Source organism: Phyllostomus discolor, chromosome 4, assembly GCF_004126475.2.
Source record: "Phyllostomus discolor isolate MPI-MPIP mPhyDis1 chromosome 4, mPhyDis1.pri.v3, whole genome shotgun sequence".
NCBI classification, from domain to species: domain Eukaryota; kingdom Metazoa; phylum Chordata; class Mammalia; order Chiroptera; family Phyllostomidae; genus Phyllostomus; species Phyllostomus discolor.
Genome location: NC_040906.2, coordinates 46,359,282 through 46,383,513, shown reverse-complemented (window position 1 = coordinate 46,383,513; position 24,232 = coordinate 46,359,282). Strand labels below are relative to the sequence as shown.

The 24,232-nt window shown below is 42.3% G+C and overlaps 1 protein-coding gene across 1 annotated transcript in view; it reads right to left on the bottom strand.

The window, feature by feature from the left end:
- Positions 1-24,232, bottom strand: part of PDE11A (phosphodiesterase 11A) — a 321,994-nt gene that overhangs the window by 70,081 nt on the left and 227,681 nt on the right. The window contains exons 11-13 of the mRNA XM_028510818.2: positions 20,682-20,828; positions 20,313-20,420; positions 4,834-4,943 (exon numbers count right to left, since the gene is read on the bottom strand). Of these exons, the coding sequence (XP_028366619.1) occupies positions 4,834-4,943; positions 20,313-20,420; positions 20,682-20,828 (365 nt within the window). The remainder of the gene's footprint in view (positions 1-4,833; positions 4,944-20,312; positions 20,421-20,681; positions 20,829-24,232) is intronic.

Sequence of the window (24,232 nt, the reverse complement as noted above, 5' to 3'; positions counted from 1 at the left end):
CCATTTCCAAATCACTTGAAAGGTTGAAATTAGACTGTGAATTCTTTAAGGGAAGGGGCTGTTTGCTATACTTCTTTATTTCTCCCACAATGCCTAGCCCAGTACCTTGCACACAGAAACATGCAATTATTGGGAAATATAAAAGGAAATAAAGATGTAGATTTCTTCCTAGGGATTTTCTAAACAATGGCACACTTACTGAATAAATCTTATTCTAATCAATAAAAAGATAGTTCTTTCACCATGTCGTAAAAGGTCCTACCAGCATTCATTGCCCAAGGAAATTTTAACTGAGGTTGGGTGGTGGTGGCCCTCCAAGTCCTAAGTTCAAAGGTGACTCCATATGATCGAGGCGGGCTGATAGATGTCCCATCCCTTAATCATCTTGAGGAAACGCATCGGGCCAACTACGAACAGGCAGATTTGATCACATAGTATGAGGATGCAAACATAAATAAAATAACAAAATTGAGTTCTAGTACCAGTGACTTAATACCTATCTAGCAGTTTTTGAAAACTGTTTAATCTCATGCAAGTAACCTAAGATGTGAGAATCTCCATTTCTTGAGGTGTTGAAAAAGAAGACTACCAAAGTCTAGTTCAGTCTATGATTTTTTTATAGCTCCACATCTTGGTTTGCAGAGTATCAGCTATATTTTAGTTTTCCAGAGCTCACATATATGGCAAGTCAGCCAAGAAACTGAAAAGTCAAAGCCCCAAATAAATGTCACTGAGTCATGGAAAGGAGTGTGATGCCATGTTAGAGGCTGGCTTTTGGAATCAGATAGCCCAGGTCTGAACACCACTCTACGCACTCTGGAGTGTGCGGCTCCGTTCCTCCATAAAACGGAGACAAAAACGACTCCCCTAACAGAGAGGTGGGTGAGCGCTTGACATAGTAAACAAGTACATTGTAATTCTTCTCATTGTCTCAGGGACTGCTAATTGCAAAGAACAGAAATAAATTAGAACCATCTTCCTGGAAATTAAAAAAAAAAGACTAAATGATACCAGCAACTATGAGGGAGCCTAATTATCATAAGTATGGGTGAGTCTTCTGGAAATAGGAGTAGAGATGTGTAAAGCCAGGAATCGAGTCCGCTTTTTCTCTATTTCTCTAGGGTTTTACAATCTTATTTCTGCTTCTCTCCAAATATCTACTTTCTCGTTTTCTCTCTGCACACTGCTCTTATCCCCTTGGCCTGTGGTCATGCTAGATTTCCCGAAATGGCAGCCTTGGCTCCCAAGTCTGCAGCTTGGATGTCAACAACTAACTCAGTCAGTTGGTAATCCAACTATTTGGAGGGTAATCCAACTCCGAATTCCTAAGAGAGAAAATATGACTAAATGGGTTTTGAACAGCTGTGTACTCTTGGTCCAAAGAGCTGGAAAGTCAACTAGCAAGAAGAACCGCCTCTCTCAGTGTGACAGACAGGCTGCTGGGGAGAGAACATCGGTACTGAAGTACAAGTAGTGTGCACAGGACGCTTAAAAGAACCCAGCAGGTGCTCATGCTTGTTTTAGAAGCTCCAACACATTTATCTCTTCTTTATGCATAATTGGCAGAATGGTAGGGGGCTGGAGAAGGGGTGCTAGAGGAAGACACAATGATGTCATTGCCCTCAGAGAGAAAGACATCCTAAAAAAATTAATAAAATGCAGATACAGGAACTCAAACATAAGGAACTGTCAGACCCTATAATGAAAGTATATCAGTTTACACTTCAAGCAGGCCCCAGGGTTTGGGGAAATGAAGACAACATCAAACCTATGACTATAAAAACTGGCTTTTATAATAATCTAAAAAAATGGTTATATTTAATTAAGAAATCAGAAAAATTTATGGACAAGCTGTGGTAAAATAATTAAGATCTCATCTATTTACACATTCATTATTCATTCATTCACTCAACAAACATTCATTGTATGTTTAATTATGCTCCTGGTCCTTCTTTCACGTCATCAGAACTCAAGGAGAAGGGGAGACACACCTGTGAATCAGCAATTAAAATAGAGTGAGATGCGCACTTTTGAAAAAGCACAGCCTGGGCACACAAAATGGACAAGGGGAAGGTGCAGCAGGAATAGAACCCTGGGTGTGGTGCTTGCAGGGGGAAGAGGAGAAGAAGGGCATTCCAGGCAGGGAAACAACGCCAGGGAGCAGAGAGAAGTGAACTAGCTAGATCCCACTGGGCACTTCAAGCAGCCCCTTGTATCTGGAATATGAACAGACACCTGGGTTGGGGTGGGATGAAGGGAGTGGTGCTGGACCAGAGATGGGCAGGGGCCCAATCTCTTGAAAAGCACCCTAAAGGGCTAAACTAAGGAATTTGAACATTATCCTTAAAGCCAAGGAAGCCAGTGGATGGCTGTTGAGCAGAGGAGTGAGCCGATGAGCTTTGTGAATTACGAAGACTATTCTGGAGTGCTGAGGCGGTAGGACTGGAGGAGGAGAGTTGGGCTGCTCAATGTAGCAACCCAGGAAAGATGCAAAGAAGCAGTAGTGACTTGAGATGTTAATTTAGGGTGCCAAGGAAGGAGTCTGGGTGACTTGTGGATTTCTGGCGGTGCTAGTCACTGAGATAGAGAACAAGAGAGAACAGAGGGAAGCCTGAGGCTGATGTGTCTGTGAGACTTCAATGGGAGGTGTCCCTCGAGAAGTTAGGATAAGAGTCTGGGGAGAAGCAGAGAATGATGGGTCCAAGATCTAGTTTGGGGCTGATCGGCATAGGGTGTGGCCTTGCACGAAAGGTTGTGGATAGCAGGAGAGGGACAGGACATCAAGAGTGCTTGCTGGGACAGCAGGGGGAGCCCTTGAAGTACACTGAGAAGAAAGGCTAGAAAAGTAGGTGAAATCCTTTGTCTGGGAGACAATGGAAGGGAGAGTTCCAGGAAGGAGGGAGCAGAAAATGGGTCTCCTGGGAAAAAGGGTCAAGAAAGAAGGACAATAAGAGTGCCCAGCAGCTCTAGGAAAAGGGGCCATTGGTGGCATTACTGAGGGAAGTTCCCCTGGTGAGGCAGAACTAGAAGGCACTTGGGAGGGCAGCGGTTGGGGAAGTGAAGGCCATGAACCTTCCAAGAAGACTGATTGGAGAGGAAGGAAGAGAAACAGAACAGAAGCTAGAGGGAGAAGTGGGGATTGGAGTGAGCTTTGTCAAGAAGTGGGGGAACTGTTCATTTTAATAAGATGCTGAGAGCTAGTGGAAAAGGGAAGGGAGATACAGGGAAGAGAGAGAGGAAGATTAATAGAGCAAGGTCTCAGAGGAGGGAGCAAGAAAGGGATCCAAAGCTGGGATGGAAGGATTAGCATCAGACAAGAGGGAGGACAGCCTTTTCACTGAGATAGGAGGTTAGGAGGAAAGGATGGGGCCAGACAGATAAGTTTGTACGTGGCAGGGGAGGAAATTGAGGGAGTGCTCGATTGATGGCCTCAATTTTCTCTGTGAAGGAGGAGGCAAGGTGATCTGCTGAGTAGAGCGGGGGAGGTGGAGGACAGGAGGTGGTTAGGAGGGGAGCATGTGCTGTATACAGAACCGCTGAGAGCAGTGTGGGGGGCGGGGGGGGGGGGGAGAATTGGCCAGGGACACAGAATCTGGGAATGCCGAGCATGCTGCTCAGCTGGGACACTATATATTTGGTATATCTCAAATGCTCACAACTGTGATACTTTCTACTAAAGCCTTTGTAAATCTAGCAGAGTAGCACAAAACTGAATTGTTAGATTGAACTGAGGCTGAGGTTTTGCAGAGTGGATGTCACAGAAAGTGAAGAGAGTCAATAAATTTTAGGATATTGAGAAGGGAGGGTTGAAGTGACGGTCTATAAGATCCAGGATGGATAAAGAAGGGTACGCACTCGAAGTTCATTTGCTAGATCAGGAGCAAATGCAAGTGGCCAGGACTCCAAGGCATCAGTTGGTAGGTGTTTTGGGGAACGGAAAAAACGGTGGTCTGTTGATGTTACCTACTATGGAGCTGCACCTGCTCGTGGGGGCTTTGAAATCAGTCATCTGAAAGTTAACCTTACCACTCTGTTGAAGCCTTCCTTAACGCCTCCTCCACCCCCAAACTCTTTTCTCCAGCCTCTGAACCCACACCATTTTGCTTGCTGACAGGTAGTAGGACAGTAAAACTGGGCCCTCACTGTAATGTAAGCCTCAGGAGTTCCACACCCATAGCCTATGGCCCCGGGGCTGCAGCGGGAGCCACAGGGCAGCAGCTCTCTTGAGCAGGCCGTCTGCCGAGGGACAGACTGCTCTGCCCGTGCACATCACGTGCCCACACATCCCCAGTCTCTGTGCGGTTCCTTTTCTGTTACCCCCTTGCTGCGGGACGAGCAGAGGCCATATTCCAGCGTGACGCTTTCCTTCACTGCAGTTTATGTGACATCCAACATCAAAAGAACCTGGAAGGAAATCTATTGGGGAAGGAAGAGATATTTTGCTTCATAAAATTAAAAATTTCCTCAGTCCAATTTTCTTTTAATGGTCTCAAAACCAGATTTTAGAGTACCAAGTCCAAAAAGCTTAAAATGCCATGAAAGCCAATATGCTGCGAGGGGGAAAAAAACAGGTGCTTTAAAATCTGTGCTTTGTTATCCGACAGAGGTCAACAGAGACAGACCAAATCAACAAGCATGGCAGGAAGGGCAAATCTGCAATTAAAAGAAGAATAGGGAATTATAAAGATGGATGGGCCCCATGACATGCGAGCCCAAGCCTGCGCGGCCTTGGCCTCGGATGCCAGAAATTAATGCTTTACTGTTTAGCATTGGTCACCTTTGCTCTGGACGGGAAGGCAAAGGCATTAAAATAACAACAATTAGAACACTTACTTAGCTTGGAAGGCATTGTTCGTTCCCCTGTGGTCGAGGTCATGACACAGGCATCCCACAATCACCGCTAAGATTTCCACCTCGGTCAGAATCTCTTGAAACCCGGCGGTCTGGGAAGGAGAGAAGATGGCAGCAGTCACAGCTCAGGGCACGGAGGATGGATACGGCTTGTCTGCTGAGCAATCACCAGTTCTGTTTTCATACCCACATCATTCAAGGGAATGATTAACTGCCACCCCCTTAGACGACTGTGAGTTGGGTGGTCACTTGCACAGACTAAGGTCCCTGCAGTGGCGAGCTATCTCCGTGTCACAGGGAGCTGCGCTGGCCTGCAGGAACACAGTTCAGACTATTTTGTTCCCTTTTAGAGAAGAGGTTGCACTCCCCAGACACAGTGACAGTGTGACAAAGGCCCAGAGCAAAACGTGCTCTGTGACTCTGCATCTCAGCGACATGCATGTAGTGGGAGGGAAGGGGGCCTGAGAACTTAAGAGCTGAATGTTATATCCATCAGATACCACTCAAAGGAAAGCCTGCTACAAAAACACCCATTAACCCCCTCAATATATATTTTCAATTTTCACCCAAGGATATGTGTATTGGTTTTAGAGCTAGGAAGTGGGAGAGAGAGAAACATTGATGTGTTATAGAAACACCTATCGGTTGCCTCCCATACTGGGGATTGAACCCACAATATTTTGGTGTGTGGGATGGCGCTCCAACTAACTGAGCAGCCTGGCCAGGGTCCCCTTAATATTAAAAGAAGCAACTTAGTAGTACTGAAAGTGTTACCTGATAATATTCTAGAAGTTAACTTGTAATATTCCAGAAGTTAGCTTGAAGAACCAATTAAATTCTTACAGATAGTAAAGCAGTGCATGTCTCAAAAACTAGAATTTGGTGGAGGATTTGGTGACCCAGACTGAGGATCAGGTGAAGTATCACTGGAATTCTTTGTTTTGTTACCCTCCGGCAGCTTGCCTGCGCAGTGCGAAGGTGTGGTGTGGTTTCTTTGGGGGGCGGTGTGAGATCACCTTGTAACCTAAAGCCGTAGAGGCTCTTTGGTCCCTGCTGTCCCTTCGTTAGCTTAGAAGGGCAAGCAAACCTCTGAAAAAGCAAGTCTATGCATTTTCTTGATCCAAGGCCTTCATGTCTCCCCCGTTTTGCTTTGTCGGCCTCCCACTGGATTACTTGCACTGAAACCTGTATCAGAGGGCAGGAGGAGCGGCCGGGGCGGGGGGGGGGGGGCAGGGGGGTGGTGCTGGGCTGCTTCCCCCTTTCACCTGTGTTTCCACAGACCCAGGGTCACTGGAGCATAGCCATAAGGCACCCACTTCTCTTACAGCCACGCAAAGTTTGTTTTTTAATTAATTATGTTTTTAGTGCAGAAGTAACTAAATGATAAGTTCCAGTGTTGAAATCCAGTGTTGAAAATTTTAATTTTAAAATTTAAATTGGGTCCACTGCTACATTTGGAAAGACATGCAATTTAATTTGCACAGTAAGTGGGAACGTGAATAAGGTGTCTGGGGCGGGAAGAACCAACCCGTGTAGAAGCTGTGCACACTTTCATTAAACTTTGGAGCTGGCTGTTGGTGTTAAGTTAATTTTATTTTACCTAAAGTATTACCTGCAATAGTTTTTACAAGTTCAAATAGTTTTTAAGAGATTTAGAACCAAAAACAGTCGTTCCTCAGCCTTTTCCTTGATTCCCAAAGGTGACCGCTTTCCATTTTCTTCTTTATCTAATTTGGTAGGTATTTTACACCACATTTCTATGTAGATTCTTATATTACTAACAGTTATTCATCAAGCACTTACAGTTTTTCCTGGGTGCCTGGCACAGTTCTATGAGATTTGCAGCTGTTTAACTTATTTCATTCTCCTAAGAGACCCATGGGGTGGGAGCTATTATTATCCCCAGGTGCAGGTGAGGAAACAGGGCCAGACATGCTCTGTGCCCAGGGCCTCGTACACTCTGTAACCAGTCACTGCAAAGCTACCTAGTATCTGGTAGTTGTTTCTTGTGCAAATGTTTTCATTTCCTGGAGTTAAGATTTCATTGAACATCTAAGTCTTCTCACATCCCACACAGCTCTGCAAAGAGGCACAGCGAACATTTGTTAGATCCCTCGCTGTCCTGGGGACTCCCTGCCTTCGCCTGGCTCTTCTCTTTGGTCTGGATTCTGTCTGCTGCCAGCTTCGTCTCCCGGGGTCCCTCTCCCACCTCCACACCCCACATGTCTTTCCTTGTTTACTCCCTCGGTTTGTGGAACACACCCACCAGAAGCTGCATGGGGAAGGGTGTTCATTTTTTAACACTAGGGAGTTACTGGGTTTGTTTGTTTGTTTGTTTGTTTGTTTGTTTGTTTTTGACAATTGCACGACTAATAATGTCTTTAAGCTATTCTTCTACACAATTGGTTAGCTTGCCTAACAATTTTTGTGCAACATTTTCACCGAGCATTTTGAAGTTCTGCCCCATTGTTCTCTTAGTTCCAAAGTTAGAGAACTATGTCATTCTTTTCCCTGGTACTTTGAGTGATACTCGATCTTCCCTCTTCTGGAATCCTCTGTCCCTGGGGTTTGGCAATTTAACAAAGGTTTGTTTTGGTTTGGGGCTTTTTCCCCATTTTGCTTGCTCAGCCTTTTCTTCAGTACAACATTCTTGTTTATGTTTTTCTGAATAATTTTCTCTTCACCATTTTTTTCTGTCCTATTTGACTGCAACTCCAGCTGGGCAGACGTTGGACTTCTTGCACTGATCTCCTTGTTTTGTCTTTTCATTTCCACTGCCCATGCTGACTTTTTCTCTCTTACTCTCTAGGAGTAACAATATTTTTCATTTATAAGCATTTTCTTGTCTGCGCTCCTTTTCTAATAGGATGCTTTTCTTCTCTCATGATTGCATTATCGTCTCTTGTTTTTTGAGGATATTAATTATAATTCCTCTGAAATTGTTTCTGCTCCCCAATGCCAGTTTCCTCTGAGCTCTGTCTCCCTGTGTTCCTCAGGTGCCTGGTAGTTCACTCGCAGGAGTGAAGTGTCGCAGTGCTCACCAGGTGGCCGTGCGTGAGCCCGTTGTCTGCCGGCGCCTGGGCCCTTACCACGGGGGGCAGCCGGTCTTTTGCTAGAGATCCTCCATGTGTCAGGGGCTAAATTCACTTCCTCTGGACTTTCCAGTCTCTTGTTTGGAAATGGCATAAACACAGCTGTTGGCGTTCTGAGGAAGCAAAACATAGCTTCTCACCTTTGTGGATATAGACTTTCACTTAATTCTCTTATTTTGTTGGGGTTCAGTTTCCCCAGCAAACACTCTGGTTTCCTGAATGGGTGAGGGAGAGAGTAAGTAGCCTTGAGGACATGGAGAGGGGATGCGGCCTTGGGGACTCAGAGTTTCTGTCGCCTCTCACCCTCTCGCCCCATTTCTGCGGCATCTGATGCCTCCATTTCCTGAGCTCTGGCAGCTTCCAGGGGACATTGTTTCTTGTGGGCCCCCTTCCTGGACCCACTTACCCGAAAGGCACTGGGGCCGGGCCTTCCTCTTCTCTGCTAAGCTGTGAACCCTCCTCCCTCCATTTTCTGCCTTTATCTATTATGGTTCCATGAAAGGCAGAATTTCTCTCTGTTCCTTGTTCTCCGGTTATTTGGGAGTGATTTTGAAAGGCAAAGGGGATTTAAACGTCTAAAATCCCTGATTTAGGGGATTCTCTGTCATCTTGAAACTGTAAGTCAGTTTAGTTGGGTTTGGATCTTCCTAATGCTCAGTAAATCCTGACAGTCTATCGGGCATGAAACAATTATTCATGATACTATGGAAATCGGTGCCGTAAACAAAGATGAAACAGCACAGAAATTTAGAAAGATTTTTGCCTGTGAAAGTGCTATTGACTAGAACTAGCTGATGAATTAAAACAGTAAGAATAGGGATGGGATAACGTTAAGTAAACTAAGGTAATGTGACTAGAAATTTATGAAAAGTCACAATTGAATGCCATCTAATACACTCAAGATCAAAATCCCAAGTTATTGTTCAGCTATCAGTTATCACCCGTCATATCACGTGATGGAATATATTTTGCTCTAATGCTCTATGTAGCCATCTTCCTTCCCACTCTGGTCCCTTCCTGAAAGTCCAGCATCTCATTCTTAAACTACTTGTTTCAGGGATACTTTCGAGAATGTGATGAAAGCCATGAACCCTCTTCCTAGAAATTTTTCTATGAAATTATACTGTTCCAAGACCATGGAGCCCACCTCTGAGTCCTCAGAATAAAGAAACCCTGAAGCACGGCACCCGCCTGGACACACAGAACAGATCCGCCTCTCTGGACTGTGACACCTGGTTACTGAAGCAGCGCCTGTCTCCTGACTGTGATTTAGGGCTGCCTGGTAAGCGGTTTCTGAGAGTCGTCAGGCCTGAGGAGCGCCCACCTGCCACTGTGTCCATTTGCTCCTCCCCTGCCCGCCCCTCTTCTGTCCAGTCCTATCCATTCCGACCTACACTTGCATTGAGGAGAAAAAGCCAACTGCCCGCTGAAGACAATGTGCTTGCAGAAGAGAACAGGGAAATCTAAAACAACAAAATAAGTGAATAAACAAAACAGAAACAGACTTAGAGCTATAGAGAACATAGACGGGAGGGGTGTTGGGGGCCTGGGTGAAGGAGAAGGAGAAGTGCAGACTGACAGTTACACAATAGTTACGGGAGGTAAAGTACAGCACTGGGCATGTAGTCAGTAACATTGTGATAACCATGTATGGTGATCACTTTGTAAGTCGTATAAATATCTAATCACTATGCAGTACACCTGAAGCTAATATAATATGGACTGTCAACTGTAATTGAAAAATTAAAAAATGTAAAAGATGCACTGAATAAAATGCCCGGGGAGCAAAAAGAGAACCGAGTGGCAGCAGGAAGCATTTTTAATGCATTTTATTATAGGCTTGACTCTATTTTGTTCTTTATTTTCAAATAAAATTATATCTTTTCTGCTCCTGATCCAATAATTATTTATTATAATCTATCTTCTCACCTGTATCCCTTCATGGTTCACTATGAGAAATGTACATCAGTGAATATAAGATATTCAGATAAAGAGACTGTCAGGGCATGGAGACCTAATTCCCATGTCCTCGTCTCCCGGGAAGCCCCCTGTGAGAAGGCCTCCAATGGCCCTGTGTTGGGCTAACACACCTGCTGGGGTACCCCTGCCGCTGTAGACTTCCGCTGTAGCATATAATCCCTGGAACACCAAGGACTCAAACAGTAAGATTGCTTCACAGGGTCCCCTAGACTACCCAGTAATTTCCTATCATTTAGTCAACATAAAGCTTGAACCAGCTAAGAAATGCCCCTATTTCAAAGCTCATCCTGTGTGATCCTCGTGAACAGAAGAATATCGTGGCCAGAGAAAAACGGCCGTTGCTTTAAGCCTCTGGAGAATCCTTAAATAGGTGTGTAAACCAACAGCCACGTCACCACTAGATGGTGCTATAAGAAGCTTTGTTTTGTTTACTTAACAAAAATGTTATTCAGTGTTTATTGTGTACCAAGCAGTTGTTATATCTGAAAAGAGAGACTAGGGATAATACTGATAATAGTTAACATTTCTATAGCATGTAGTATATGCCAGGCACTGTTCTAAATACTCAACTCATTTGATCTTTATGAGAACCCTTTAAAGGCAATACTGTCCTTATCTTCCCCATTCTGCACCTGAGGCGAGGGAACACTAGAGGACACTGCTAGAATGCAAAAGAGGTGGGCTCAGAGCCCCACAACCCGGCTCCTGGTTCTGGGTTTCCACACACTGCATTATTTGGCTGCTAAGGTGAGGTGTAGGTGTACTTGTGCAGCTTTTAAATATTCTTGTGATAGATTGTTAGATAATAGGGCTTTCAAGAATCACCTGGTCCATGCTTATTCTATGAAGGGTGTTATTCATAAGCCAGGCAGTGAGGGACAAATGCCATATGACCTCACCTTTAACTGGAACATAATCAACAAAAGAAAAAAGCAAACAAAATATAACCAGAGTCATTGAAATTAAGAACAATCTAACAACAGCCAGAGGGGAGGGAGGAAGGGAGAGTGGAGAGAAGGGTTTTCAGGAACTACTATAAAGGATACGTGGACAAAACCAAGGGGAAAGGTGGAAGCAAGGGAGGGAGGTGGATTTGGAGGGGGTGTGGGAGAGGGGTGTGGAGAAAATACAGACAACTGTAATTGGACAACAATAAAATAATTTTTAAAAAAAGGATGTTATTCTTAAATAATGAGAGGTTGATATTGCAGAGCAATTGGACACTTTGAGCCTAAAAATGCCGCTGGTGCATCAAGATGTAACAGAGAAGAGAAATATGTAGCGATTCATATGTAACACCCCGACTTTCAAGTGTCCCTGTATGCTCATGAAAAAGACTCTTGGGCTGTACATCAAAATGTTACCAGTAGTGGGCTGCAGGGGACTTAAACTTTTTCCCTTTGTGTCCAAATTTCCATAAGGAAAATTTGTCCATCATAATGTATATTGAGTGTGTAAATTCTTTTCAAAGAATAAACCCATATTTACCCTGGCTGGGTGGCCAGCTAGTTGGAGCCCAGTCACATACACCCAAAGTTTGCAGGTTCAATTCCCAGGCAGGGCACATGTCCAGGCTGCAGGCTGGATCCCTGGCTGAGCACGTGTGGTAGGCAACCGATTGATGTTTCTCTCTCCCCACCCTCATTCCTCTCGGTCTAACAATCAATAAACATATCCTTAGGTGAGGATTTAAAAAAAAAAGAATTAACTCATTTCATCAAACTACCCTTGCTTGAAATAAAATAGTGACATCCTGCAAAAATGTTTATTCATTCATCTACTCATTGAGCAAATATTTGTCAAGCATCCACTCCTTTCAGACACTTGGAACAGAGCGCCGAGGAAGACCGGCATATCTAGCCCTGTGGCACAGCTGGCCCTGGTGGCACACGTAGTCCAACACAAGCCAACCAGAACAGTGCCATGGGGCACCCTTTTCTAGGAGACACCATTGCAATGTGGGGTACAATTTGAGGAAGAAATGTAATGGTGAAAGTGGTTAGCTGCACCTGTTTTGTTCTGCGAAGGTGCATCATAGGCTAATCCCTTTGTCACATAAGTGTCTATGGAATGGGGGAGTCCGAGAAAGTGATGCCAGAGACCCTGCCTTCACATTCCTTTTTGAACGTGGTTGTTGGAGGTACTGAATGACAAGGGATTTCTTGATTTCATCCTGTTGATTCTGAGATCTGGCAGGTGGCAGACTACGAGGAAGGGAATCCAGTGATGTACAGGAAATTCCTATTGGTCCTGGAAATCTCAAACCAAAGAAGGTTCTTGGCTCTGAATGTTATTCTGTGGATATGCAATGGCCAGGCAGCACAGTGCCCTGGCTAAGGTTGAGGGAGAACAGGACAGGTTTTTCTTTTTGTAGAGTCTTTCTTCTCCCCTTCATCTTTCTCTTTCTTCTGGATAGGAAGAACAAAGAGAACAGCTCAGACCATTCTGAGGGCTTTTGAAGAACGTGGTTCCTCCAGGAAGTGCCCCCTCTGTGAGAATCTGCACACCACGTCCCTAGTCTGTGTCGTCATGTCTCAACCAATCTGTGGGCGACGTCAGGTTGGATGTGGTGTGTGCTTGGGGCTGAAAGGCAGCATTTATGAAGGGAGCGTTTAATTCTGGTATTTCTTAATTTCTGGTGGACAACATTGCAGCATCTCGGTCCTTCACATGAGGTGTCTGTCTGTGAAACTTCAGTCTGCTGACGAGGGCCGAGAGCTCTGTGGGAGGAGTGCCTTCGGCCGCCTTCCCAAGGCAGCACACCTCCCCACTGTGCGGGGACCAGGGCGGAGGGAGGCACAGGTGTGAGCTCCACAGGCATCCACAGCAGGCCCGGCATGCTTGTTCTGGGGACGCTATTTTGTTTGCTTGAAGATGGAATGGCGACCTCTTAACATCTAAATCCCAGGGCCAGGCTGGTGGGTATTGATCTAGTCGATAGGATCCAAAGCAATGATTTTAGGCAGAGGACTTGATCAAGTTGAAGACAGAAGCAGATTTCAGTTGCTTACCAAGAGTGCTTACAAGTAAATCAATATTATTTGATGCAATAACCCATTTTCTTTTTGAAAAAAAAAAAGGATTCTATCTTGCCAGTCAGAGAGGGTGTGTGATGCAAGCAAAGGGAAGAGAAGAACAGGTGTTCATAACACCATCCTCTATTACGCATAAAACCCTCCACACAGACCACAGCATCTAGATTTCAGGGTCCCGCCCCCTGGTGCTTACAGTAATGTTTGTCTGCCAATATTTGGGTAGCTGGGCTGAAAGAGAGGCACTCCGGTCCCATTTTGTGGTCCCCACACCAGCTCTGAGGGGCCACCGCCCAGCGCCACGTTTGCGTGTCTCCTCCGCCACGGCATGCCACACCACACAACATGAGGCAGCCGTGCTCTGTCTCCATGTCCCCGGGAGTGGGATACTATTGATCAAATTTGCTTGTCTTTCTGTAGTCAAACATGGATGATTTGGCATTGATTAAATATCAATGTAAGTCTCCAATGGTCTTTTCCTTACCGAGCTCAGAGTCGAAAACACCTCACTAGTCTGCACTTAAATACTTTCTTTTTAAAACCAGAAGCTCAAGGCACGTAAGGCACTTACTATTAAATTGAAAAACGTAAGTAATATTTTGGACACACTCATCTCTCCACCTCAAATAATATTGCAAATGCCTGCCCATGTAAGACTCAGAATGGCTAGGCAGCAAAACTTGATGGTGTATCTGGTACACTTATACATGTTGAATAAATGATGTGTGAATAAAAAAATCAGATTGATTTTAATCCATTTTATTTAGTTATTTTTAAAACATTTCCATGACTTAATTTTAGTTTTTTTAATTTAAAAAAATTATTTGCTTTGGAAAGTCCAAAGCATACACAACACAGAATACTCTAACGAACCTCCATGTATTCATCACCTAACTTCAGCAGGAATCCGTGTTTCGCTAGCCTTGTTTCCTCTATATTTTCACACTCATTGCTTTGTTTGTTTGTTTGTTTGTTTGCTAGATATTCCAAAGCAAACCTCCGGCATTGGTGAATGCACTTTATTTTTTTCTCAAGAAGTCCTGATGTGGTCAGATAAAAAACTTTCAATATACCTCTTGTCTCATTTTTTTGGACAAAATGTGTAAAAAGTTATACAAATGATATTTAAAAATTTCAGGGTGACTGTCATAATAAGATGTGAAACACAAGGTTTCTTCTTCAATTTAGACAATACAATAAACATAGCTCTATGTATGCAGCATACCTGCTGTATTTCAAAAAGAAACAAAAGAAAATGCATATTAGATTCTAAGGACAAAGAATATATGTGCTTTATGATTTTTTTAGGACAAAGAAGGCACGTTTTGTTCATCTTTAGAAATATAGTTTATATTTTATGATAAATTACTAGAGAATTGAGTATATATTGAATATATGTGGCATATATATTGAATGTGTGCATATGTGTGTGTGTATATGTATGTGTATGTATATATAGCATATATATGTGTATATATGGTATAACACATGCTTGCTGCATACCGCAAATGAAAGGGATCGCTTGGTCAACACTAACCCAGCAGAGAGACGGACAGCCCTCTCCAAGCGCCACGAGAGGCCAGCTGGAAGAATTTCAAGAATATAGGCCTCTTCAAAACTTACCCAAATTTTTACTAGCCATCCTTCAGCCAAAATCAATCATGAAACTCATGAGAAATGAAAACTTTCTGAAGACCCCATCTTGACGCCCCGAGGCGCCAGGTGTGAGCCCCAAGAGTGCGCCACTCCTGAGTCACACACTGTGGAAAACGGCGCCGTGATGGACGACCGCGGCTCTGCCGCCGGGTCTCCATGACCTGGCGGACTCGGCTGGCGCCATAAAACACAAAGCGACAGATTAAGCAGTTTACCAACACCATAAAAATCTCAAGAATAAATTCTCTTTAATCAAAAATCCTATACTGTAACGAGGCAGCCCCAGTCCCGAAACCACATACATTTCCTTACAAGCCTGTGTCTGTGAGCAGAAGCTGAGATTTTCCCGAAATGCTAGACACGGTGATGTTCATACAGTTTTACAATTTACATGTCCTAAGAAAATACTCGGCTCTGGCTGATGGTGCAGGAGAATTTATTTTCACTAGAAAGGGAATGACCCATAACTCACAAATGGCAGCGCTTAAAGTGAGTTATGGAGGCTACTCTCCTGTGTGAGGAAATGGATTGGATTATCCTTCTGCCCAATTGTATGTTGGTTCTTAATTATGTAAGGCTTTGCCTTTTTCTTTTTATAAAATAAATGTGGATAAAAGAATGTCAGCTAGAAGCACGGAGTGCTTAATTGGGGCTCTGAGAGGTGGCCAGAGAGAATAAAAATAGAAACCTTCTTAAAAGATTAAAAAGCAAGAGTCTTAAATATGATTTAAACACTGTATTCAAATTTATTAGCTCCATAGTTAATTTATAGTGCCCTGTGCTGCTGTTCTGCAAAACCATTAAAAGTCACTTCTTTCCTAAGTTAAAAATTTGTCATTTTTGAAGTTATACAAGAAATCAATCTTTCCTACATGAAGATTAAAGAATTAGTTTTTCTAACATACAGATTTTCTTGTATTGTTATTATAATGCTGCCATTTATTTAAAAGTAAATATAACTAGTTACCACTTACATTGGTAAGGAAATGCAATGAAAAATGATGTTTGATGATTACAATATGATTACTGTTTGTTGCTTTGTTACAGTCAGTTACAGAACAAAACATATAGCTCTCTTTGTAGCTTCCAATGTTACAATCTGTGAAGCAATTATATTTCTGGTGAAATTGAGATTCTGGTTATTGATAAAAATAATTCAACTGGCTCTGTTTTGGGGGTGAAGGGATAGGGACAGGCATTCCTGTCATGCCCCTGAGATCTCCCAGAAAAAATTTGCTACCTCAGAAATCAAGCACTTGCCTGAAAACAGAGACTCGAGACAGTGCATTATGCTGGATCTAGGGAATAGGGCGGATTTTTCTCTCAAAACGCCCCTTCTGCTCTCTAGTTTGAATTATCAATAAAACGGCTTGGCTTATCTGTGAAAATAACCTTGTTGACAACACAAATAGGGACTTAAACATGCTCCCTCCACACTTAAGGTTTGTGAAGCCCCCAGTAAGTGTCAGGGGGGTGTCCATGTGTGTGCTGTGATACTCGGTTATTAGTAGTGTTTAACGGCAATTCCCTGCCAGTGCCACGCGGCCGGCACCACCATAAATTTTAATGTGATCATGTGAGCTTCTCTTTTCATATTCAGTGAATTCTGCAAGATCATAATATTCCATATGAACCCTAGCTGAACCTTCGTGTGATAGGAAGAACAAGATTTCTAGCAGCGACAGTTGTTTATCATTTTATAGTTAAAAAAAAACTGGACACTGAGCAACATGGTTCCTTGAATAAAATTACCCTAAACTAAATCCACTTTTTCCATGAATCTTTATTGAGCCCCACAGGATGCAGGGCACGACCCAAAGTGCTAATGAGTACATTTATGGGATAGTAAAGAATACTGACTCTTGAGGAAACCGTCTCCCCCCTGGGAAATCTGTCAGTGCTCATACATCATTTACAAAACCCAAAAATGTCTCTGCAGCCTTGGCACTAGCACATGCCTTTCACTCTGCAGAACGCAAACAAAAGCACGGTTGTTGCCTTTATCTGGTCTGCATTGTGAGTAGAAGACATGTGTTTATCACCCTTCATTATGTGTGTGCTTGATGGAATATTTATGCTCCGAGCACCCGTAAATGAAGAGAATTTGTATAATTATTCTTGTTCTGCGGTTTTTTTTCTTTGTTTTAACCACAAACAGTAACTTGCACTATATACTCTTGTTTAGCTGAGGAATTAAAAATATTTGGTAAATGTTAGCTTCCTAAGTATCTCTTTAGAAGCAAAGAATAATGTTGAAGCTTCTTTCATTTATAAAATCTGGAATTTCAGGCTGAAGGCATGGAACACGTGTCATTAACAGGGTTCCCGGTGAACGAAGTTTCCACCATTTTAAAGAACATTTCCTATCCTATAAAGCAGTTGTTTCTTTCTTTCTTTTTCAAATTTCCAAATGAACAAAACCACTCTGTTACTCAGACATTAGGTTGAATGCTTTTGCAGAACACAATTCCAAGTCAATAAGCTTATTTTCTGTGTTTGAAATGGTTTTAGGGTTTAAAGGTTAGGAAACTGGTGGACGTATTTATAATTCGCTCATCCTGTTGCGCATAGTGTCATAATTTGCTCAACAGTGACACATAGCTATGCATTTTCTCATTCCCAGAGACAATGGGCTTAAAAAGGACACATCCAGAGATGTCAGGTCACGCAGAGAGTTCCTTGTTCATACCAACAGCTCGGAGAGCACAGATGCAGTCACAATACAGGTTTTTGCTGATAGGAGGGGCCATTCCTGTTCAGACTGGCATTGTTGGTGTCTGTAAGAATAGAGTGTGGGGGGGTGTGCCTCAGTATCTCTGGTCCTAGAAGAAAAGAAGCTCTTTAAGGGAAGGGGTTTTTTTTGTTTTTGTTTTGTTTTTTTTTTACCCTCCTCCCTTTCCGGGGAACTGGCTGGGAAATTTTGCCTTGGAGCGCCATCTAGAGGACAATTCAGCGCACATGCGCCAGGCTTTCTTGGCTTTGAAACTCAGGCTGAATCCAGTGGTTGGTGTACTGTGATTTGTTTGTTTGTTTGTTTGTTTGTTAGCTTTCAGATTAATAGAGATTTTGGGCTCTATCTCAACACGTGGAAATAGAATATGGTATAATTAGTATGTAAGTAGAATAAATTATGAGAACAAATAGTGAGAAAAATAGTGAAAAACCCTATCTTCAGGAGTGACTTTTCATGGGAAGATTATCATTTTTCAATACGTTGAGGTTAAAATTGATGAATGAATTAAAGTCAGTTTTTCTTCATTGATCAAGTAATATTTGTTAACTCTATAATTATTTTGTTGGTGAAAACATTCGGATTAACTAGATTGTCCACAGTCCAGTTAGAGAAGGGATTGCTTGTGTTAGGAGAAAATGAAGTTGACATTTTCAACCTATTGTAACCTTTAGCCAAGTTCAGCAAAATTTAATGAGCAGAAAATAATATTTTTTCCAGATGTGGCTACTCAATTCAATGTGAGGAAGAAAAAAAATAACATTGACCAATATATTCTTTCCAAAGTCATGTTTTCATTGCACAATTACCATTCCCCACCCCCACTTACCCTCCCCACCAGAGAACTTTCATAGAAAATTCTCCTCTTCTTGTGCTTGCATTGATACAAAAACAAAACTCAAATCTTCTCAGTGATACTCCTCAAGCTTGCTGAGTAGACTTGCAAAAATAACAATACCTTTGGAATATTCTGGCACCATGAGTTCCCCCACTGTGGTGACATAGTTTGAGAGTTCTGCTTTCTTCAATTTCTTGAAAAGGATCAAGATGGTTGGTCCATTTTTCACTCGAGGCAACTAGGTATGCATTTCCTTTAACTCCTAAGTGCCCACCCGGATCCCGCCACTCTTGCCAGCAGCCCCCATCCCAACCACTTTAAGGCTTGCCATAAAAGTCTGTTTCTGACTTGGACATCTCTAACTCACCGTGCCACGGCCATTCCTTTCCCTTCACTGAAAAAGGTTCCTGTTTACTTATTTTGGCAGTTCACTGTAAATCCATAGGTTCTCCAAAATAACAGGTTAATACTTTCTTTATTAAATGTCCTCTGTACGCCAGACACATGAACTTGGCACACAGAAAGTTATTCCTTATCTATTGTGATCTGATATGAAAGTGGTTGGTTATTTATGTATTTATTTTGAGCAACACTGGCACTTGAGCAATTAAGGCTCATAGCTCAAAGCATCTTTCATCGCACTTGACTGGCCGACTGCTCTCACAGTGTGTGTTGTAGGAGGGGGCCAGTCCAGTCTTTCCAGGCTAGTCTGCTTGTTCCTTAAGCAGTTAAAGATCCAAAAACAAGTCTTTGAGCACAGAAGTGAAGACATTTGGTCTCATCTTCTTGTGCTGCATGCACATTTGAGTTCAAGTCAATCCAAACATGCATTTGTTGAAAATCTATGCACGTGATAGAATGCAAGGTGTTGATGAGGCTCTCAATAAATAAATGTTGAGCCAATAAGCGAAAGTTATTGAAAGAACAAGAAATTATCTGTTCAGCTTCAAGAAGCCTACTCTGTAGGAGAATAAGAGATTGTAACTTAAAATACATGGCAGAAAGAAAGGCGTGTTGTACCAGACATAGTTCAGAGAAGTAAATAATTACTGATGGATGCCGGGGGAGAAAGAGGAAGAATTCATGGAAGAACTGGTTTTCAAGCAATGTCTTAAAGGATGAGTACAATTTTAATAGGCAGAGAATGTGGCAGAGGATTTCTTGAAGAAGAAAGAGAATAATGTTCCACTTGGACCAAAGGAAAATGTATGTGATTTGGCATTCCCTATTTTGCATTTAAATTTTAATTTGGGCGCAGAGATGTAAGGTATTTAGGTTTATATTATGTGAATCCAAAACTAATGTTCTGTTTTTCTTTTGTATAGTAAATATGCTTACGTATACATACACACATATATGTATACACATGTATGATGTATAACTGCAAGGCTAAAGAAATCAATAAATTTAAGCCAGGAAATATTAGATGAGAGCTTTACAGTCTAAGTGGAAAAACCGGCCAAAACAAGCCTTATTTCTTGCCAGCAAATGGAGATGAATAGAGAATTTTGTTTCAATCTTTGCCACAAACATTTGCTTTTAGATTAAATTCCAAGGCTTACCTCTGGCAAGCTGCCCTAAACTATCTCCATTAACAAAGAAAAAACAAAACAAAACAAAACAAGAAACCATCCCTAGGTTACAGCCCCTGGAGCAGAGACTGTAATCCTGGTGCCCTCCTACACCCTGAGAACAGTCAGTCCTACTCTTTTCTCCCCTTGGCTTCCCTTGGCACCCTGGGCATTCTCCCGGGGACCATTCCCTCAAGATTTCCATGTCCCCGTGGGTACTGTTCCCACACACCCGTCCCCACTCTGGCTTTCCACCAGCCAGTCTTATCTGGTGATCTCTCTATTCGGTTACTCAGCCCCACATCCTCGGTAAACAGATTACTTTGAAAAGTCAAGTAGTTTCTTTTATACATAATACGTTTCCCAAGAAAAAACACTGAAAGGGACTCAAGCACAGTAGTCATTCCAAAACTACACCAGCTTCAAGACGTCAGCGGCGCTACAGCTGTGAGCCCGGACGTTGTCATGGAAACACGCGTCCCCAGGACCCGGGTAGGGGGCTCCAACGCCAAGTGAACCCCACAAGTGACAGCGGAGCGTTCACCCGCACCGAACACTCACAGTTAACAGCGCAAACATCAGCTGGCACACGTTGAAGGCGTGTCTCCAGTTGTGGTACAAGACCATCCGGTAGTTTTTCCTCACTGTTAAAAGCCACCTGCACAGTGTCTGCAACGGGAAGCGAAAGGCTGTGTCAGGCTGTTGTGTGCGTGTCCAGTGAGCCAGTACCAGCATGAGGCCTCACGTCGGGGCGGTCCTCGGGATTCAACGCCCCTCACAAACACCTCCTAGAGTAGTTACGGTAATCCCGTGAAGCGTGCAGGGAAAGTATCACCATCTCTAGTCGGTGTTTGGGAAACCGGGGGCTGGGAGTGGCTACTACGTTTTCCCACGTGCGCTCCTGGAATCACCCAAGAGAGAAGGTCTTACCTCGTAGTCAATTTTAAATTTCTGTACCATCCCCAGCTCTATGAACATCCGAAGGGCAGCCGTGATCATGGCATCAACGTCCAGAGAAAAGTCATCGAAATGGATGTCATCGATGGCGAGTTCTGACACCAAGGGAATGTTGGCTGCCTACAGAGGCAAAAGACCCACGTCAAGCCAAGTTCACTGGCTTTTCCAAACCCCTCATCTTGCTCTCCTCTCCTCTCCTGCTTAACAGACATGCCACATAAATCAGAGCTGACCCTCACTTACACTCTGGTACAGCTAAACTCTGAGCTGGAAATGTCTTTTGTTTCTGAACTGCAGATGCCCCAACAAAGGAAGGGTAGAGGGAAAAGCTAATCTGAAGCAAGAATATGCACACTGGAACTAGTCTGTAGAATATAGAACACAAAGCTGCCTAGTTTACTGAAACCACAGTCACATGACATACGAGTATTCTGATGCATACCACAGAGCACTAAATGCAAGCAACATCTGGGCAGCCCACAGCTGTGAATTCTAATTGCTGCTCTTCAGGAGAAGAACATGGGAATCTACCACTTTGCTTCCTTTCTCCTATTCTTGTATCCTGTAGCTGTGCACATGCTCTTTGTCACACACATTTTGTATATTCACAAGGAGAGAACGATCTTTGTGCATCTCTGTTGCAAAATGTGTTTTCTTAGTAAAACAGATATTTGTGGGGTTAGCTTAAGCATATGCATCACTGAAGGAATATACTGCAATATTGTTTAGCTTCATTCTCTATACGCCATTTGATAACTTTAACATAATTTCAATTCTGGTGATACATAAAGTCATCCCTTCATCTGCATGAGGAATTTGTTCCAGGACCACAGTGGATGCCCAAATTCATGGATGCTCAAGTCTTTTATATAAACGGCATAGTGTTTGCATATAGCCCACATACATCCTCCCGTATACTTTAAAGCATGTCTAGATTACTTATAGTACCTAATAAAATGTAAATACTTGTTAGATTGGACTGTTGAAGGAATAACTACAAGAAAAAAATCTGTACATGTTAAGTAAGGAGGCAACTGTGGTAGGCCTAACTGGGTAGTACATGTCAGCAACAATGTAACATTTTTGTTCCAGTATTTTCCATCTGCCCCTGGTTTAATTCTAACGTGTGAAACTCCTGGATATGGAGCTATATGCAGTGTTTAGTTAGTTATCAATCAATGTCCCACACAAACTTAAAGGCAAAAAAAATCTTTGGGAATAATTTTGGGGGGTGCTGATTTCATTGGATTTACCATATCCTTTGGGCCAATCATGGTAAGAGAATCATGTCTGTTTTCAGATTATCAGGGACCATCCTGTTGTCATAGTCCTAGTCCTAGTCCTAGTCTACTCCTTGGGTATGAATCACCCAGGGAGTAACTAACACCCAGGCTACTTTGGCTGAGCAATGACATCCCATTCCAAGGACTCTAAGCATCCAGAAACCATGTAACCAATCATTTCTTCCTACCTCCTCCTTCCTCCACAGGAGTTTACCTTTCTAGGCCAAAATCCAAACAGAACATGAAAAAACAACGAACGAATACATAAATTATAAGACAAGTGGCATTCTGCAGATTGGTTATCTTCATTAAAAAATTAATCAGCTTATCCTTCAGTGAATCATTGTAATATATTAACATGTTTGTTATAGAATCTAACTCCTTGGAATTAAACAGGTAAGGCTTATGAAATAGTCTTTTTGTGAGTGTCCTTACTCAAAGTTCCTGGCCTTATGCTAAACACCTTACTAACTTGTTTTTTCACTTTAAAACTCTTTTCAATCAAAGTGATGCATACACACAATTTTAAGAGTAAATGAGGTCTTCAAGTCTAGACACACATACATTCATGGTACCCCAATTTTTTCTTACCCAGAGGTGCATTTCTTTTTTGTATTTGGTGAAGTAAGATGCTGTGATTTTTATTTTTTACTTTGAAGTATTTTTATGAACTTCCCGACATTGGGAATGAAGATTAAGCTCTCTTACCCTTTATCTGCCAACCTGTGACCATGTATACTAACCCTTCTCACTTCCCAGTGTGCAGAGTGGGGCAAAAGTAGGTTTACCGTCGTGCGTATGCAAAACACAGAGTTTACTCTTGTACTATTATTGTTCATTACTGTAGTATTATTTTCCACACTAATAACTGTGAACCTACTTTTGCTCCACCCTGTATTAATGTAATAACTTTGTTTAGAGAGATATTCAGGGTTACAGTATCATGGCTATGTAAAAGATATTCATCACTAAGTCATTAAATTTAATATGGTTATTTCCCTTTCCTTGACAGCATTTTGTATTTTGCAGAGTTAACAATTATCTTTTTAAATGTGTGCTTAGTGTCTATGTACTTATCACTAATTCAACCCCTACAATCTCCACCAATTATCTTAGTCTCATCTGAAAAAAAATTTTAATAGCATCCTAATTTTGTTTCATGGATGCACTATTTACCTCTCTGATGATGCTATCGATAATGCTACTTGACATTTTTCTTCTCCCTAATTCAGAGCTTCTGCGATCTGGACGGGCAGTCTTCTGTGTCTGATTTCTAGCTTTCATCCTAGGCTGTTCCTTCACCATATTTCTTGGTGTCTTCATCCCTCTTTGATTGCTGTATCTCACGTCTTTCTCTTGCCCTGCTTTTTCTCTTCATCGTGGTGAGACACATCCCCTAACAGCTTCCCAACAGAAAGTGTGTGACAGGAAAATTTGCATGTCTGAATTGTTTTCATATTATGGTCACATTTGATTGATAATTTGCCTAGGTACAGATTTCTAGATTGGAAATAATCCCTTCAGAATTTGGAAGGCATTCCTCTTTAGCTTTAGTTAATTTTGAGAAGTCAGAAGCTATTCAAAATCCTAATCCTTCAAAATGACTCCTTTTCCTGGACCATTTTTGCAGGATCTTTGTTTTGGTTTCCAGATGTCTGAAATGTTATGAAAATGTGTCTAGATGCTAGATGTGAGTTTATTTTCACCTATGGTCCTAGGTACTTTTGAACACTTTTTTTCTGAAAAATCAAGTCCTTTAATTCTAGTAAAAAATTTAAGATACTCTCTTTGATAAGATCAAAGAAATGTTTCCCTTCTATTTTTCTGGAATTCCTTTTATTTGATCTTTGGCCTGGGTTTAGTTTTTCTTTTTCCTTCTATATTTCATTTCTTTTTCTTTTTACTCTATTTCCTAGGAAATAGTCTATCTCTTTATCATTGACATTTAATACCATAGCTTTCATTTCTAAAGGCTCTTCTTTACTTGTCTGGATATTGCTTTTTAATTTTTTTTAAATAGCATCCGAATTTTGTTTCATGGATCAATACCATCTCTTATCTCTCTGAGGGTGTTAGTGATAACTCTGACTGACATTTTCTTCCCCCTTCACAATTTGCTGAACTCTCTTCATGTTGTTTTAGTTACTTTTTTAAAAATCATGGTAAAAAAAACAGAACACAAACTTATCTTCTTAACAACGCTTCAGTGCACAGATTGGCATTGTTCACTGCGTGCTCGCG